The sequence below is a fragment of the Coffea arabica genome, chromosome 10e (assembly GCF_036785885.1).
Source record: "Coffea arabica cultivar ET-39 chromosome 10e, Coffea Arabica ET-39 HiFi, whole genome shotgun sequence".
NCBI lineage: Eukaryota > Viridiplantae > Streptophyta > Magnoliopsida > Gentianales > Rubiaceae > Coffea > Coffea arabica.
Genome location: NC_092328.1, coordinates 4384930 through 4399942, shown reverse-complemented (window position 1 = coordinate 4399942; position 15013 = coordinate 4384930). Strand labels below are relative to the sequence as shown.

Sequence of the window (15013 nt, the reverse complement as noted above, 5' to 3'; positions counted from 1 at the left end):
TGACTTTTTAGCACACGAATAATTGCACATTATCAATGCAAGAGGGGACAAAAATAGCAGAAGTTAACTAAGAAGTCTCGTGTGATTTTCAGCTTTAGGCCATGGAGAATCTCTGCTACTACCTCGTCACCATCTTATTGTGTTCTTTACCTTTACTTCTCATCTTCAAAAACTTGCTATTCAACCATGTCAAGAACAAGAAGTTACCACCAAGTCCACTTGCTTTGCCAATAATTGGCCATCTTTACCTTATCAAGAACTCACTCTACGAAGACTTGACTTCATTATCATCAAGATATGGTCCCATTTTCTTTCTCCAATTCGGCTGCTGTTCCTTTGTTGTTGTGTCATCTCCATCCGCCATTGAAGAGTGCTTCACCCGGAATGATATCATACTTGCAAACCGTCCTCGGAGCATGGGTGGGGACAGGCTTTCCTATAACTATACAGCCGTTGGGGTAGTCCCATATGGCCACATGTGGAGGGATCTTCGTCGCCTCTTTGTCGTTGAATCTTTCTCCTTCAACAGCCTCCAGAGGACTTCAGTTATCAGGGAAGAAGAAATTAAGATGATTCTCAGGTCAATATACAGAGTTTCAAAGAATGGAAGCCAAGTAAGAGTTGAATTGAACCGTTGGATTTCTGTTTTTACACTCAATGTTATCATGAGGATGCTTGTTGGAAGACGCTGTATCAGAGAAGAGGATGCTGGGGAGGAGTTGGGGATGCAAATAATTAAAGAATTCGGGGAAATGTTTGCTTCAGGCGCAGGCATTGCGCTGAATTTGTGTGACTTCGTCCCTATATTAAGATGGATTGGCTACAAGGGACTGGAAAAGGAAATGATCTCTTTGCACAAGAAGAGAGATAAATTCTTGCAGGGTTTCATAGACGAATTTCAATGCTCAGATACTCTGCTGGACAAAGAGGAGAAGGCAGTGATTGCAAATCTGCTTTCCCGCAAGGAAAAAGAATCAGATTTTCTATCAGATGACATCATCAAGAGTATTGCATTGGTTAGTGCAATATGGAATTTCTCTCTGTTTTTCTTACTGCATGAGCTTATCCCACTTCACTACTTTGCCAAGGCAGTGAAATTTGAACTGGCAGAATATACTAATTTTTTTCCGCTTTATTGCATTTACACTTGTTATGAACTCATTATTTTGCAGAACTTGTTTCACTTGCTCAATTGCTATCTTCAGCAATATAAAGCTAATATGGTTTTCAATTGAATTCATTAAGCTACAGAGAGGCAACAGTAACAGCTCTATATGAACCTTTAGCAATTGATTCTTTGCCTGTGGGAGCTAACTAGTAGAAAGTGGCGGATATTATCACCTCTTCGTGTAAATATATTATCTATTCAAAACTATCCTAAAGACATATATCAACATATATTGTGTTGTGGACCTGTGGTGAAAATTTCCCTTATAATTATATTGGAGTTATCCCTAAAGAATCAGACAAGCTTGTAATAACATGTCATGGTAGAATGATGAATCAAGCAATTCTTAAGAAGAATATCTTGTTAAAGAACTCTTTTGGACTTAGAACGAGTGTTAAAAGAATTTTATTCTGATGTCATTTCAAGAGTATAGGTTGATGGTTTATATAGACTTGATCTAACCCGATCATAGAAAACTCTTGATCAATCGATTCTTCTTAAAGAGAAGCTAGAATCCGTTATAGGTGACAGCGAAGTTATGGAGCTTGTGAATTCCTTCCTTTCCTTGTCTTATTTTGATTCTGATAATGAAGAAAAAATAGACTTATGTGGGGTTAGTATTCCTCCAACCGGCCTTCTTACAAAAGTCCTGCTTAATAAACTTTGGATTCTGATACTAAGATAAGAGTAGTAATCGAGGTCAAAATCTGATACTTCATGCTTACTTTTGTTATTTGTCATGCTATGGATAAGATTTGAGTAGAAGATTTAATTAGGAAAATTCCTGAAAACAACCACCATTAATTTCACCAAAACAATCTTTTGAAATGATAATAGCTTCAGCCTTGTTGCATTTGAGTTCATTGGTTGTCATTTTCAATCATCCTTTCCCTTGTTTGTACTTAGTAAAGCTTTTTCAGAAGGATGATCCTGTTGGACAGAGCATTTAAAAGCAACCGTTCTGGGATTCTTTCCCACCCTAATTTAACCATATTTATTTTGTCTAACAAAAGCAACCCTTGATTCAGATAATGCTTACAGCAGGCAGAGAAACGTCCACACTGACCACTGAATGGGCTATGTTGCTTTTACTGAATCACCCGAAGGCACTACAGAAACTAAGGACAGAGATTGACAACAGCGTAGGACATGGAAGGCTGGTGGATGAATCTGATATTCCAAAGCTTCCCTATCTTCGTTGTGTTGTCAATGAGACATTGAGACTGTACCCCGCGGCACCACTTCTGCTACCTCATCAGGCGTCTGAAGACTGCCGAGTCGGGGGTTATGATATTAAAAAAGGTACGATTGTTTTAGCTAATGCCTGGGCCGTGCATAGGGATCCAAAACTCTGGGAGGAGCCTGAGAAATTCATGCCAGAAAGATTCGAAGGGAAGGGATTAATGGATAAAGAAGAGTTCAATTCCAAGTTTTTACCATTTGGGATAGGGAGGAGAGCTTGTCCCGGAGCCAATCTAGGCATTCGGAGTGTTTCATTGGCAGTTGGTACATTCATCCAGTGCTTTGATTGGGATAAAGTCGAACAGGATGGCGAATTGGACATTGACTTCAGTAACAGAATCACTATGAAGAAGTCTAACCATTTGGAGGCCCTATGCGCTCCACGCCAGGAATCAATCCAACTTCTCTCTCAACTTTGAAAGCTAGCAAGAAGCTACGAATTGTGGTAGTACAAGCTATCAAGTTGTTATCAGCAAGTGGCTCGCAAGACTAATTCTTGTACTAGAACTTAGCCATCCTTTGTGTATAAAATCTTTATTTGTGTTTACGACTAGCAAGAGTTTTGTGTGTTTCACGTTGAACAGCTTGAATAATGTGTACGATGTGCAAAAGTAATAAATGTACACATACCCCTTAATTCGCAAGTTACTTTCACCAATTTTTTAACGAGACTTTGTGACCTAATCTAAAATACAATAATATTAGCTCACAACAACTGCACCCTTTATATCTTATATATAGTGTTTGTTTCTAGGGGAATGCAAGTATCTTAGTGCAGCTAACAAGTACAAAATCCAACGCAGGTGGAAGGTCATACTAATTCTGTGGCAGGTAGGCAGATATCTATGGAATCTATCCTCTTTTGCCATCTATATATATCAGGCTAATGTTGCTGTCGCTTTGGCCATTGTTAACTGCCTATATCAGATAGATAAGAGTGGAAGAGTGAAACTTACATGGCTACATCACTTGCCTTAGCTTCTGGAGCATGCCTTTGGATTTGGAGGTCCTCTACTGGACATTAATCTTCATTACAATTTCCAACAATGTCGACTGATCATATGTTTTCGGCGAAGTTGCCCACGGACACTTGTGAATATGTGCCAATAATGAGGCGGTCTGGTCTTGGGAAAAAGTATAGGAAGATGTTGGAGAATTACCAGAGGAAGTTTGATGAGTTCATGCACGATCTGATTGAGGAAAGTCGAAGAACTGAAAGTGGTTCAGCCTCATCACCTGATCAAAGCAAGACCATAATCCAATCATTATTGTCTTTGCAAGAAGCTGACTCTGAGTTCTACACGCTTTTCCCCAACATCTGCACTTATGTCTCCGAGACCCACATCTTAATTGATTGAGTGTAGTTCAATTCTCAAGCAGTCGTCCTTTCTCCCTTTCTCTTTGTAAGGAATAGAGCCAACCCTAAAAAAAAAAAACCACCTGGTATTTTCATAGGAAACATGAGGAATGCCTACTCTGATAAATTAGCCAATAGCTAGATTATAAAATACTACTCCAGTAAACAAGTTTCCGTAGTAAATCAATCTCTATAGAAACCTCTTGTCCACTCAGGATGTTCTAAACTGAATTTGAACCTTGGACTTGGTTATTAGATCTTCAATCTCAATCATCATCATCATCATCATGGCTATTGTTAATACTTAATAGCTAAAACTTTTTATTGATGACACGAATATACAATTTGCTCAACTGTCGACCACCTACTGGCTACTGTACAGTTTCCTCGCATTCAATATTGTGTTGCATTTCTTTCGTTCAGGGCTGGAAATTAGCATCTAAAGCTCCACAACGCACAAACCCGAAAAAAGACACTACTACGGTTGACAAACCAAATTAATCAGTGGAGTCGATCCAGTCCCCATGCGCTTCATTTAAGATACAAGACTCTTCATTTATTTGTGTCTCCCGCATGAATTATATAGATAGATGTCCATGTCGAGTCGAGTGGGAGAAAAGTAACTAAAGGAGACCCAAGCAATAAACCCTAAATACAATTTGATGCAGGTGGAGTTAGCCCAAAAAAAAAAAAAGGATCTTCCTTAGGCTATACAAGTTTTAAAGAGCAGCTAAAGGTTGACGAACCAACAAACGATTAAACATAAAATATAGAGTTTCATGAGAACAAGCAAAAATTTTCTATGTACGTTTTGTACATTGTTTTGCTTCACCAGTCAGCTGTTTTCAGGTTGAGAAACAAGCTTATTTGCTTTCCTGCTTATACACGCTCAGTAATTTAAAAGAACTCTGACAAAATCGAGCTTGAAACAGGATAAAGCAGTATCATTTGAATAATACTCTAACCATAGCAAGAATTAGCGTGACAGACTTATTTCCTCATAAAAAACTAGTGTTTGAACAAGAGAGATATTAAGTTTGTTGAGACAATTAATCATTTTTTTTTATGTCACATACATTAAATTGTTATACTATATTTTTCTGCAAAAATTTAAAAAATAACAATCCAAACAGGCTGTCCAACTTTCAACAGATTGTCGAACATTTCTTTTTCCGTGCCTAAACGTAGTGGCTATGTCTTGGTTGGAAAGAAAAATTACTACGTTTTCCGTGAACACATTTTTCAATCATCCTTTTACCTCACATATATTAAATCGCTACAGTAATTTTTCTAAAAAAAATTGAGAAAAATGCAATCCAGGATGTTTTATTATGATGTAAAGATTACTTGTGAGTGAATTATAGGCTCTTTCTACGATCCATGAGCCATCACTTCTCCGTCTCACAAGGAGAGAAAAGTGGACATTCATATGGAAATCGAATAACTAAATAAACTAAAGGACATAAAAAGTGATTTCTTAACAGACAAGGAGAAGTTAATTATGTCTTGGGCTGAATATGAATCTTAGACTTCCGTATTAAAATTTTCTATTACCAACCACTACCACTATCATACTACTGTCCAAATTGCTATAATTTTGGATACAATTTTCTAACTTGTCCACCAGCCATCCTACCATTTCTTTCTGGACAATTTATCTTATCCATTTTGTCATGTGCTCCACATTGTCAACTGAAGCCCTTCAAATCCGAAAGGAACACTGTGGTTAACAGTGTAGTTGACCCAAAAGAATCAACAGAGTGGAGGCACCATGCAGTATTCATTTATAATAGACATGTCAACCGTGCAAATGGATGCATATCTTTCCTTTTTTTCTTAAAAAAAATTATTGCTGTTTTGGGTCCATATCATTCAATGTCTTTGCTTGTATTTTTGCTTTTGATCTTTTTTAACTTCTTGTTTTTGGTTCAGGGAAATGATCTGTCTTCATTTGTTGGCAAAACTTTACGGAGCATTACTTCTTAGCAAGTTGTATCTGTTATATATATATATATATATATGTATGTATGTATGTATGTATGTATGTATGTATGCATATGAGAGAGAGAGAGAGACCAAATACTTATCAAATAGCCATAGAGATGTTGCCTGGGCAAAGACAGGGGAATTGGGCAAGAATGGAGTTGACTTATTCTCTTACTGCATGCCTTGCAATTTTCGTTCTATTCATCTTCAACATTTTGCTAAGAGAACTAGCATCTTGAGCAAAAAACCAACCCCCAAGTCCACCTTCACTTCCTCTTATAGGCCACCTCCATCTTCTCAAAGAACCACTCAACCAGACTCTACAATCACTTTCGGCTAAGTATGGTGAAATCTTGCTTCTCCGGCTAGGCGTCCGTAAGGCCCTTATCGTCACCTCACCATCAGCAGTCGAAGAATGCTTCACCAAGAACGACATCATCTTTGCGAACCGCCCTCGAAGCCTTTCATCAAAACACTTCAGTTACAACTACACCACCATCAGCGTAGCCCCTTATGGAGATCATTGGCGAAATCTTCGCCGTTTAGCAGCATTGGAGATTTTCTCTCCAGCTCGTATTGCTGTTTTCATAGGTACTCGAAAAACGGAACTGATGCTGCTATTAAGGGAACTGATGCACAAGTGTAATGAAGGTGGAGGATCAACAAAAGTGGACTTGAAGTCTAAGTTTGTTGAGCTTGCTTTCAATATTCTTTCGATGACTATGGCTGGAAAGAGGTATTATGGAGAGAGTGTGGCGGATGCCGAGGAGGCGAGAAAGGCGAGGTTTTTTATCAGGGAAATGCTTGAGAATAGTGGAAGGTCGAACCTTGGGGATTATCTGCCTTTCTTGAGGTGGGTGGATTTTAAGGGATTGGAAAAAAGATTCACAACTTTGATGCAAAGGCTTGACAAGTTCATGCAGGACATGGTGGATGAGCGTAAGCAACTTTTAGCAGCTGGTAGCAATGGAAGTGCCACCATGATAGATCATTTGCTCTCGCTGCAAGAAAATGAACATGAATATTATTCAGATGAGCTGATAAAAGGAATTATAATGGTAACTTCTTCATCCTGCAATCTTCATTTAATGCTTTAATAAATAAATAAATAAATATATATATATATATATATATATATATACTTTTTTTTTTTTGTTTCTGATGTTTTTTAAGTTGGAATCGAATTGTACTCCCTCTTGTCTTCTTTTGAATTTTGAGAATCGGAATTCAGTAATGTGCTCCTATTGATAGTTGCTCATATATTTAATACTTAAATGGTACAACTCATGTCATTTACAAGAAGTTAAGGGATACATGAGTAAAAAGGTAATGATTATGTTTTGATGTGTTGAAGGTGACAAATAGTTTAGACCATGTAAAAGTTTAGAACACAAAACTTTTAGGATTACTCCCTCCATGTGATTAAATGTTAATCCTAAAAGTTTTTTTCTTTCAGTTAATCCTAAAAAACACAATTTTTAGGATTAATTTTTAATGACATGGAGGGAGTAATGATTTTGTGTCATCTTTTGATTTTTCAAATCTACTCTCACTAAAGTATACTAAAGATAATTACTTTAGTTTAGTAACTTCTAATAACTTTTACTTCCAAATTTTTTTGTTGTAAAAAAAAAAATCATAACTTTTTTCTTTTGCAAAAGGAAAAATTATATTTCTAATAACTTCCATAGGGTGTGTTTTTCCCATTAGTTTGTACTCTGTAGTGTGTGTGTGTATTAGTTACAGGCCAATTTGACAATAGACAATTTATGTCGGGGGAGTCAACTGAAATTATTTTATACCTCAAGTATGGCAATTTGTGTAATATTCTGTTCATCTTGCAAATTCTACAGGTATTATTGATTGCTGGAACAGATACACTGTCAATAAGCCTGGAGTGGGCAATGGCTTTGCTCCTCAACCAACCTGAAGCCATCAAAAAGATCAAAGCTGAGATAGATGCTCATGTTCCAGAAGACGGGCTTTTAGAAGAGCAAGACTTGCCAAACTTGACTTATCTACAGAATGTAATCAAAGAGACCCTGCGTTTGTATCCACCAGTTCCCCTTCTGATCCCTCATGAAGCCTCTGAAGACTGTACTGTTGCTGGATATCATGTATCGAAAGGTACAATGTTGCTGGTGAACTTATGGGCCATCCACAGAGACCCCAAGCTCTGGGAAGATCCAACTAAGTTTATACCAGAGAGGCACCAGGAGAGGAGAGACGATGGATTTACAATGCTTCCTTTTGGTGCCGGACGGCGAGGATGCCCTGGTGCAGGGATAGGAACTAGGGTGCTTGGATTTGTTTTAGGAACACTTGTTCAGGTGTTTGAGTGGGAGAGACCTAGTGAAGAGATGGTGGACCTGACTGAAGGCAGGGGCTTTAGCATTCCAAAAGTCGAGCCCTTGGAAGCTATATGCCGACCTCGACAAGCAATACTTCAACAGCATTCTTTAGTGCCGCCTTGAAAATGAATGCTAAAATTAAGGATATTCGAATAAGGAATATAAGTTTTGCTTATAAATCATCAAAACTGTGTTATTGAGTTCCACTGAAATGGTGAAATGGGATATGAAACTTTTTTTCAACTTGGTTATTTTGTTTTCCATGTTTTCTTTTGTATTCAAGTCCCTGTATTTGAAAAGAAGGCACCAAATTAGACAACCCTGGGCCGTCTAGCTCTGCAAATAACAGGTCATCTACATGATCTCTTCAAAGTTTGAAACAGCCCATTCATTAGACTTTAGATGGACTCTGTCAAACCTATGGTTCTCCTATGGTTCTGGAATCTAGGCAGCAGTGGTACTTTCTTGCTTGGTTACCAACAGGGATTCAGGCTAGCCATCCTTGGCAAGGTGCTCCAGCCCTATTGGCTTTTTGGCAATTTGACATCTCCCCTTTTCGTTGCATGGTACGCTAAGTAGCCATAACAGAACTACACAAAAGTAAATTAGTGGTGTCAATATGGTCTCCAATTGCATCCTCTTAAGTTGACAAATTGAAGGTGTACTCTTTCTAAGAAAAGATATTCAGTCTTTTCACATTATTCTTGAACTATAAAATTTTCTTACGACCACCATTTTGACAAAACTGAACCAAATGCAAAAAGTAGTGGTAGTTTCTTCTCCAGATGCAGTAGGAAAAGCTTCACAGTGGGTACATTCATCCAGTATTTTGATTGGGATAAAGTTGAACAGGATGGTGAATTGAACATTCCCTTTTATTATCTGCAGAATCACTCTGCAGAAGGCTGTCCGTTTGAAGGCCCTATGCATTCGGCGCCAAGAATCAATCTGACTTCTCTATCAACTTTGCAAGCCAACTAGATGCTGTGAATCTTGACAGTACAAGCTATCAAGTTATTATCAACGAGTGGCAGGCAAGAAAAACTTGCTGAAAAAAAAACCGATGTCTCCTCTTCATCATATATGTTCAAGCTGCAAAGATTCCCAGTCTACAGCATGGCACGTTTCTTTCTTTGTTTTGGGTTATTATTCAAATAATCCAATCTTTTTCTTATAGTCGATAGCTGGTGGTGACTTTTATTTATCAGCATCTCAAGTCCTCAACTCAAAGTTGGGTTGTTTCCCTTTGACAAAGCAGGATTTTTGCAAATCAGGCTCACAGTGAATTGTTTTCCATCCTTACTGAGTCATTGGTACCAATATTCGCTCCAAAACGTCGGATAGATTCAGATTTCATATGTACAACGATAGAGGTAATAAAGCTGAACAAAAATGTGAATCGGGGCTGATTCTTTGGACAGCAGTCGGTAGTCAGAATCTAAATTGGGAGGCATACAATTAAAACACGATACACAATGCTTGGATATGGACAACTTCTTCCAGAAACTTGTTGACGAGGGCCGAAAAATTAGGAGCGAAACGGTTCAGGCAGGTAAAAGCAACAATGAAAGGATGACAACCTTGATAGATGTTATGCTATCACTACAAGAAACAGAACCTGAATACGACGATTCTGATGTAGTTATCAAATCCGTCATACTGGTAAGAATTTTAGCTTCACGATGTCTTGCCAATGGGGAAAACTTATGCTTGTTCTCCTATATCTAATTTCTATTTCTATTTTAGAGTCTATTCTCCGCAAGCTGACTACACTGCCAAGTTTTTCACAAACATCAACGTTCTCCATTTTCCTTGAGTTTGCCTCTTCAGTTTTTCCATGACATTTGTTGCAGCGCACTTATTCAGTAATAATAACACCATATTTTCAATTTCTGATGTTAGTGACTAACATGTAGGCATTTATAATTACTCTTTGAGCAGTAAGATACTTACTACAAAACCTTCCTTGCTCCTAATTATTACTTGCCTTGTTAACGATGAAAAGATGAATACTGCATCATGAGAGTAGCAAACATATGGGACGACCCAACAAAGTTCAAGCCTGAGAGCTTTGATGGTAGGGTAAACGAAGGATATAAGCTGATTCCATTTGGTGCAGGGCGACGAGCCTGTCTGGGGACTAATTTAGGCAGAAGGGTTGTAGCACTTGCCTTGGGAGCTTTAATCCAGTGCTTTGATTAGGAGAGGGAAGGCGAACAGAAAATAGATATGACAGAAGGGACAGGACTAACCATGCCCAAGAAAGAGCCCCTGGAAGCCCTCTACAACCTCGACAAACCATGATACATTTGTTATCCCAACTCTGTAAGGGATAACTGCAGCCGCTGTAGCCTACTACTATCATTTTCGTGTTGCAGTGGTGCATTGCTTGGGAAATCACAACTTGGAGTCTGAGATAGCAGCAGCAAATTGCTTTCCAACATTGTAGTCCTTAAATGCAAAAGGATGCTTTCCAGTACAAATTACTGCATCTATAGTTGAAAGTTCGTTTGGTTTTGTGAGTGGCATTTATATCTCCTAACCTGAGTAGACAATGGTAGCCCTTTACCACAATACCCTGTTAATACTCTAATCGTTGCAATCGCCCCAAAATGCCGTTTGGTTCCCGCTAGACTTTCGTCTAAAATTATCAGAATTCCTTAAAATATGCACTTTTAATTGTTCAGAGGTCAATCCGAAACAAAATTTAGATCAGCGGCCAAAAGTGAACAAGGTGATAATTTAGGAGCTTCCCAGATTTTCACTCTTTCATTAACTCACCAGACATAATGTTCAGAAGGTAAATCTCCGATGAACCATGTATAAGTAAAGTGGTCAGACAGGGATCTATAAATGAGTGTCAAAAATCAATCCTGAATTCAATCTATACAATCAATTGGGGCTTACAAGTTACAAATGATAATAGGGTTGGGAGAAAATGGGAGCCAATCAGTACCTCAACTTGGTTCTTTTATTCTCCCTTTCCTTCATTCTTCTCAAATTCAGTTTCAGAAAGCCTAAAAATCTACCACCAGGTCCAAAGGCTCTTCCTATTATAGGTCATCTCCATCTCGCGAAAAGGCCAACGCACAGATTTATGCACAACCTTCCTGAAAGTATGGTGATGCTATGTTTCCTAAATTTGGAGCCCGTAATGTAGTGGTAGTTTCTTCTCCAAAAGCAGTAGTAGAATGCTTCACAAAGAATGACGTAATATTTGCTTACAGCAATGATCCTGTTTCTGGAAAAGTGATGAACTACAACTGCACCACAATTGGTTCATCTCCCTACGGTGACTACTGGAGATATCTAAGGCGCATTGCAGCAGTAGAATTTATCCCAACATCGACTTGCAATGTTGATGGCCAATATATGGAAAATCTAAGAGCTTGAAGTTATTCATGCTGCGATCTTTGGACAACATTCAGCCTCTATTGTATTTTTGCTGCATTAAAATGTAAACCTCTGAGTTTGCTTTCGTTGAATTTGTTGCTGACAAAAGGAGGACCTTTCTGAGGATGCAGCCCACGAATCCCACCTCTCTGACCTGCAGTTCGAAATGCTGGAAAAACCAAGAACAACCAATTCATCTGAAGACTCTAGGCTGTTCATATCATACAACATTTATAATTCCTAAAACACTGAGCACAAGATTGCTCTTAATAGTTAATAGGCATCAAACTTGAACCTTTACGGATACTCTTTGTTACCCAATTGCTGTCAAAGCTGTAGAAGAACGGCCTCAAAATGTTGCAGCCAAGTCTTCTTACCAGCAATCTTTCACCTTTCAGCAGTTATTTGGTCTCCATATAAAAAACATACAATTAGTCTACATCAATGGCCATAAAAAGCTTGGCTTGAAATTAAAGAAAGGTGGATCCTTGGCAACTTTGACTTCCAAATGATCAATTTTTTTTTCTTTTCAATTTATAGCTTTAATTTGTTTGAACCCCTCCCCCTCCCCCCCCCCCCCCCCCCAAAAAAAAAAAAACACATACAAAAAAAAAAAAAAAAACCTACTGTAGCAAAATAAAGCAGGGAAAAATTACTGCAAATGTATAGGAAAACAAAGAAACTTTTTCCCATCCCCCCTAATTGAGGGAGGATAAAGAAGAGACAAGCTCAATGCCTTTTCCTGGACGGTTCTTAGTTATCAATCTACACAGGTGTACTGTCATTTTTAGCTCACCACAATTTTGCCACCTGGCCCCCGTCCTCTGCCTATATATAGTCCCTCCCGCAGTAATTTCCACCCCCATTTTTAAATTGTTTCCTCTTTCAAACATCTCTCCGGACCCTCCGCCACAGTAAAAAGGGGAAGCACAGTGAAAATGACCGACAAGAATAACGCCAATTCCGCACAAATTAACCTCGAAGAAACCTCGAGAGAAGAAATTGAGCTCCCGAAAACCCCTACAATGGCTGAAGCCGAACAGCCCCAGGTCGACCAAACGGCGTCGTCCGACCCCTCTTCAAAGAAAAGCATCGGAAATGTTTCCTTCAGCATTTGGCCGCCAACTCAGCGCACTCGCGACGCGGTGATCAATCGCCTCATCGAGACGCTGTCGTCTCCCTCCGTTCTATCCAAGCGTTACGGCGTCATTCCGACCGGGGAGGCGTCCGAGGCCGCCAAGAGGATTGAAGACGAGGCCTTCGCGGCTGCCGGTGCTTCCGCCTCCACCGATGACGACGGCATCGAGATTCTGCAGATTTATTCCAAGGAGATCTCTCGCCGCATGCTCGATACTGTCAAGTCCAGATCTGCTTCCGCCGCTGCTGATGCTCCGTCGTCTGTATCGGAGAACAAGCCGCAGGAGGATGCCGCGGATGATGGTGGGATAAGCGGGGAGGTAGAAGGTCTCAAAATTGATTCTTGAGAGTTTATCTAGGTTTCTTAATTACTACTATATGGTTAATGTTGCGAGAAATGTGACGTCTTGAGGATGTTCTCTAGGAATTATAGTTGGAGTACTTAATCTACGTTATGTCGAGATCTGGAATTTGTAATATTACTGGAGTTCTTGGGCATATTTTGACTGCCTTGCTATAATGTTGTCTAGCTGGATGTTCCTTTATCATTGTGGTCTCTTTTTCTCTTTTCTGTCAGGAAATGTGCTGGTATGTGTGGGTTGATTTGGTGATTGTTCTGCTTAGGGCTTTCCATAGTTGTTCACGTTGTTAAAAATGTTTGTTGTGGACGGGCTTTAATTAACAGATTGGTAGAAACCGTTAAAAACTACGGCAATGGTATTTCTCCTCCTCCTGCCCCCCTCCTTAAATTGTCTGTTTTTGGTATGGTTGTCTTTTTGTGCATTGAAATGATGGGGGAAGTTGATGAATGTGACAAAAAAAGTGACAGTGCGTGTTTGGTGTTTTCTTGATGTGTCATTTTGTTCTGCTGCAGTGGAATATTTCAATTTCTTTTCCTCCTTTGAATTGTCTGTATTTGGTATTTAAATATGGTTGTCATTTAGGTGAGTTTAATTGATCAAGGAAAGTTGATAAATGTCACAAAAATTGACGGAGTGGGTACTTATCAGTTATCACAATTGGCATGGGGTTCATGACCTCAAATCCTTCAAATTTTTTGGGGCCTTAGGATTGGTGTTTGGTACTAGGTTCCTGCTTATAGTAACTCTTGCATTATGGTTGGTTGGCAGTGGGAGTTCATAGGTTCAATATGTGACAAGTATTGTAGCTTTATGCAGCAAGTATTCAGGAAAAATGGATTAGAAGATCTTAGCAACAACATTTTTGGTGTTAGAGAATTTTTAAATATTTAAAGAAACTAGAGCTTTATTAGCATATGTCTACATGGTATTCTTTTTTTTTCAACAAATGTTAACAGTTTTATGTATATGGGTATTAACGCTTGATAGTACAAGAGTTAATTACAAAAAGGGGCCACTGCCTTCATGTCCTTTTGTGCTAAGTCTATCAGCCATATTGGAAATCTTGTTCCCATTCTACATCATGCACAAACTTTACAGCAAAATGAGCTAGTGTATGGCTGATTTCGTTTTCTGATCTGGGTACAAAAAGGAAACAACAGCTTTCAAAACCTGTGCTTAGTTCCTGAATGTCTTCCAAGATAGTTGCAACGTTGTATTCATAGTCATTGCAGCTGTTAATCTGGTCTACATGGTATTCAATTAGAAGGTTTTGCTCACGGTCATTGTTACATGAGGCTATCTAGGTTGGTTTTATTAAGGTGGATTTTTTTTTTTTTTTTTGGTGTAAAAGTGGCTTTAGACCAAGGCAGGGGTGAGGGTTGAAGGATTCTTGTACACTAAAAATATTTCTAGTCTTTTTTGCTTCTCTAGCTTTGGGGATAAAGTTTCCTTGGTGACCAAGTTGATCTGGTGATGTTAAATGTAGCAACTAAAGTATGCTTTGAGGAGGGACTCTAAGACTAGAACTTCTTTGGTTCTCCTCCTTTGAGTTCACGAGGAACAACATAGATCTCATTCCATGTAATAAGCTCAGTTGATGGCTAGGATATTCAGCCTTGCTGATGCTGGATGCACAACAGTTATACATTTAAGTTTCTTTTTGCCTGTGTACAATTGCAAATCAGATTATTGTTGTTTGTCCTATCCTTCTGCTGCCTGCAACCTTTTCCAGGACTGGAAAAAATAATCACACGTTGAGTTGTCTTTGTATATTGGGAGCATGGGTATCTATGTTGTCAATGTTTGGAATTCCCGGAAGGAAAAAGGGGAAACTAGTTTGATGTCTCATTCATGCTACAAACAAGGAGGAATTGATGAACTTGAGCGCTTTGTCCCCTAGTTTGAGTACAGCAAGCATAAGTCAAAAGATCTGAGGTAAAGCCTAATGTTTGGATTTTTGACTTGCATCAGCAGAGACGTCTCGCACTAATAATTTTTTGGTGGATAAAAATTATTT

General features: G+C 38.9%; 3 protein-coding genes and 1 long non-coding RNA gene across 4 annotated transcripts; 3 read left to right on the top strand and 1 right to left on the bottom strand.

The window, feature by feature from the left end:
• The first annotated feature begins 36 nt into the window (after positions 1-36).
• LOC113712982 (cytochrome P450 81C13-like) lies at positions 37-3054 on the top strand. Its single transcript, XM_027236669.2, has 2 exons — positions 37-1016; positions 2197-3054. Exons 1-2 carry the CDS (start codon positions 102-104, stop codon positions 2827-2829), a joined length of 1548 nt encoding a protein of 515 aa, XP_027092470.1. The 5' UTR covers positions 37-101; the 3' UTR covers positions 2830-3054.
• A 402-nt stretch (positions 3055-3456) lies between these two features.
• LOC113712900 (cytochrome P450 81Q32-like) lies at positions 3457-8227 on the top strand. Its single transcript, XM_027236532.2, has 6 exons — positions 3457-3738; positions 4603-4659; positions 5466-5543; positions 5700-5724; positions 6123-6811; positions 7607-8227. Exons 1-6 carry the CDS (start codon positions 3457-3459, stop codon positions 8225-8227), a joined length of 1752 nt encoding a protein of 583 aa, XP_027092333.2.
• A 2735-nt stretch (positions 8228-10962) lies between these two features.
• On the bottom strand, positions 10963-12036 carry LOC140015418 (uncharacterized). Its single transcript, XR_011822074.1, has 2 exons — positions 11793-12036; positions 10963-11666 (listed from the first exon to the last, which is right to left on the bottom strand). It is a non-coding gene; the product is annotated as an uncharacterized lncRNA (long non-coding RNA).
• Positions 12037-12351: 315 nt separating this feature from the next.
• LOC113710836 (MFP1 attachment factor 1) lies at positions 12352-13182 on the top strand. Its single transcript, XM_027233883.2, has one exon. The coding sequence runs from the start codon at positions 12436-12438 to the stop codon at positions 12979-12981; it is 546 nt and encodes a 181-aa protein (XP_027089684.2). The 5' UTR covers positions 12352-12435; the 3' UTR covers positions 12982-13182.
• Positions 13183-15013: the final 1831 nt, after the last annotated feature.

Coding starts and splice junctions, on each gene's coding strand:
- LOC113710836 (XM_027233883.2), top strand. CDS start 12,436: ATGACCGACAAGAATAACGCCAATTCCGCACAAATTAACCTCGAAGAA.
- LOC113712982 (XM_027236669.2), top strand. CDS start 102: ATGGAGAATCTCTGCTACTACCTCGTCACCATCTTATTGTGTTCTTTA. Junction 1,017..2,196: donor TCATCAAGAGTATTGCATTG/GTTAGTGCAATA, acceptor CCCTTGATTCAG/ATAATGCTTACAGCAGGCAG.
- LOC113712900 (XM_027236532.2), top strand. CDS start 3,457: ATGTCGACTGATCATATGTTTTCGGCGAAGTTGCCCACGGACACTTGT. Junction 4,660..5,465: donor TTCCTGCTTATACACGCTCA/GTAATTTAAAAG, acceptor TGTCAACTGAAG/CCCTTCAAATCCGAAAGGAA. Junction 6,812..7,606: donor TGATAAAAGGAATTATAATG/GTAACTTCTTCA, acceptor CAAATTCTACAG/GTATTATTGATTGCTGGAAC.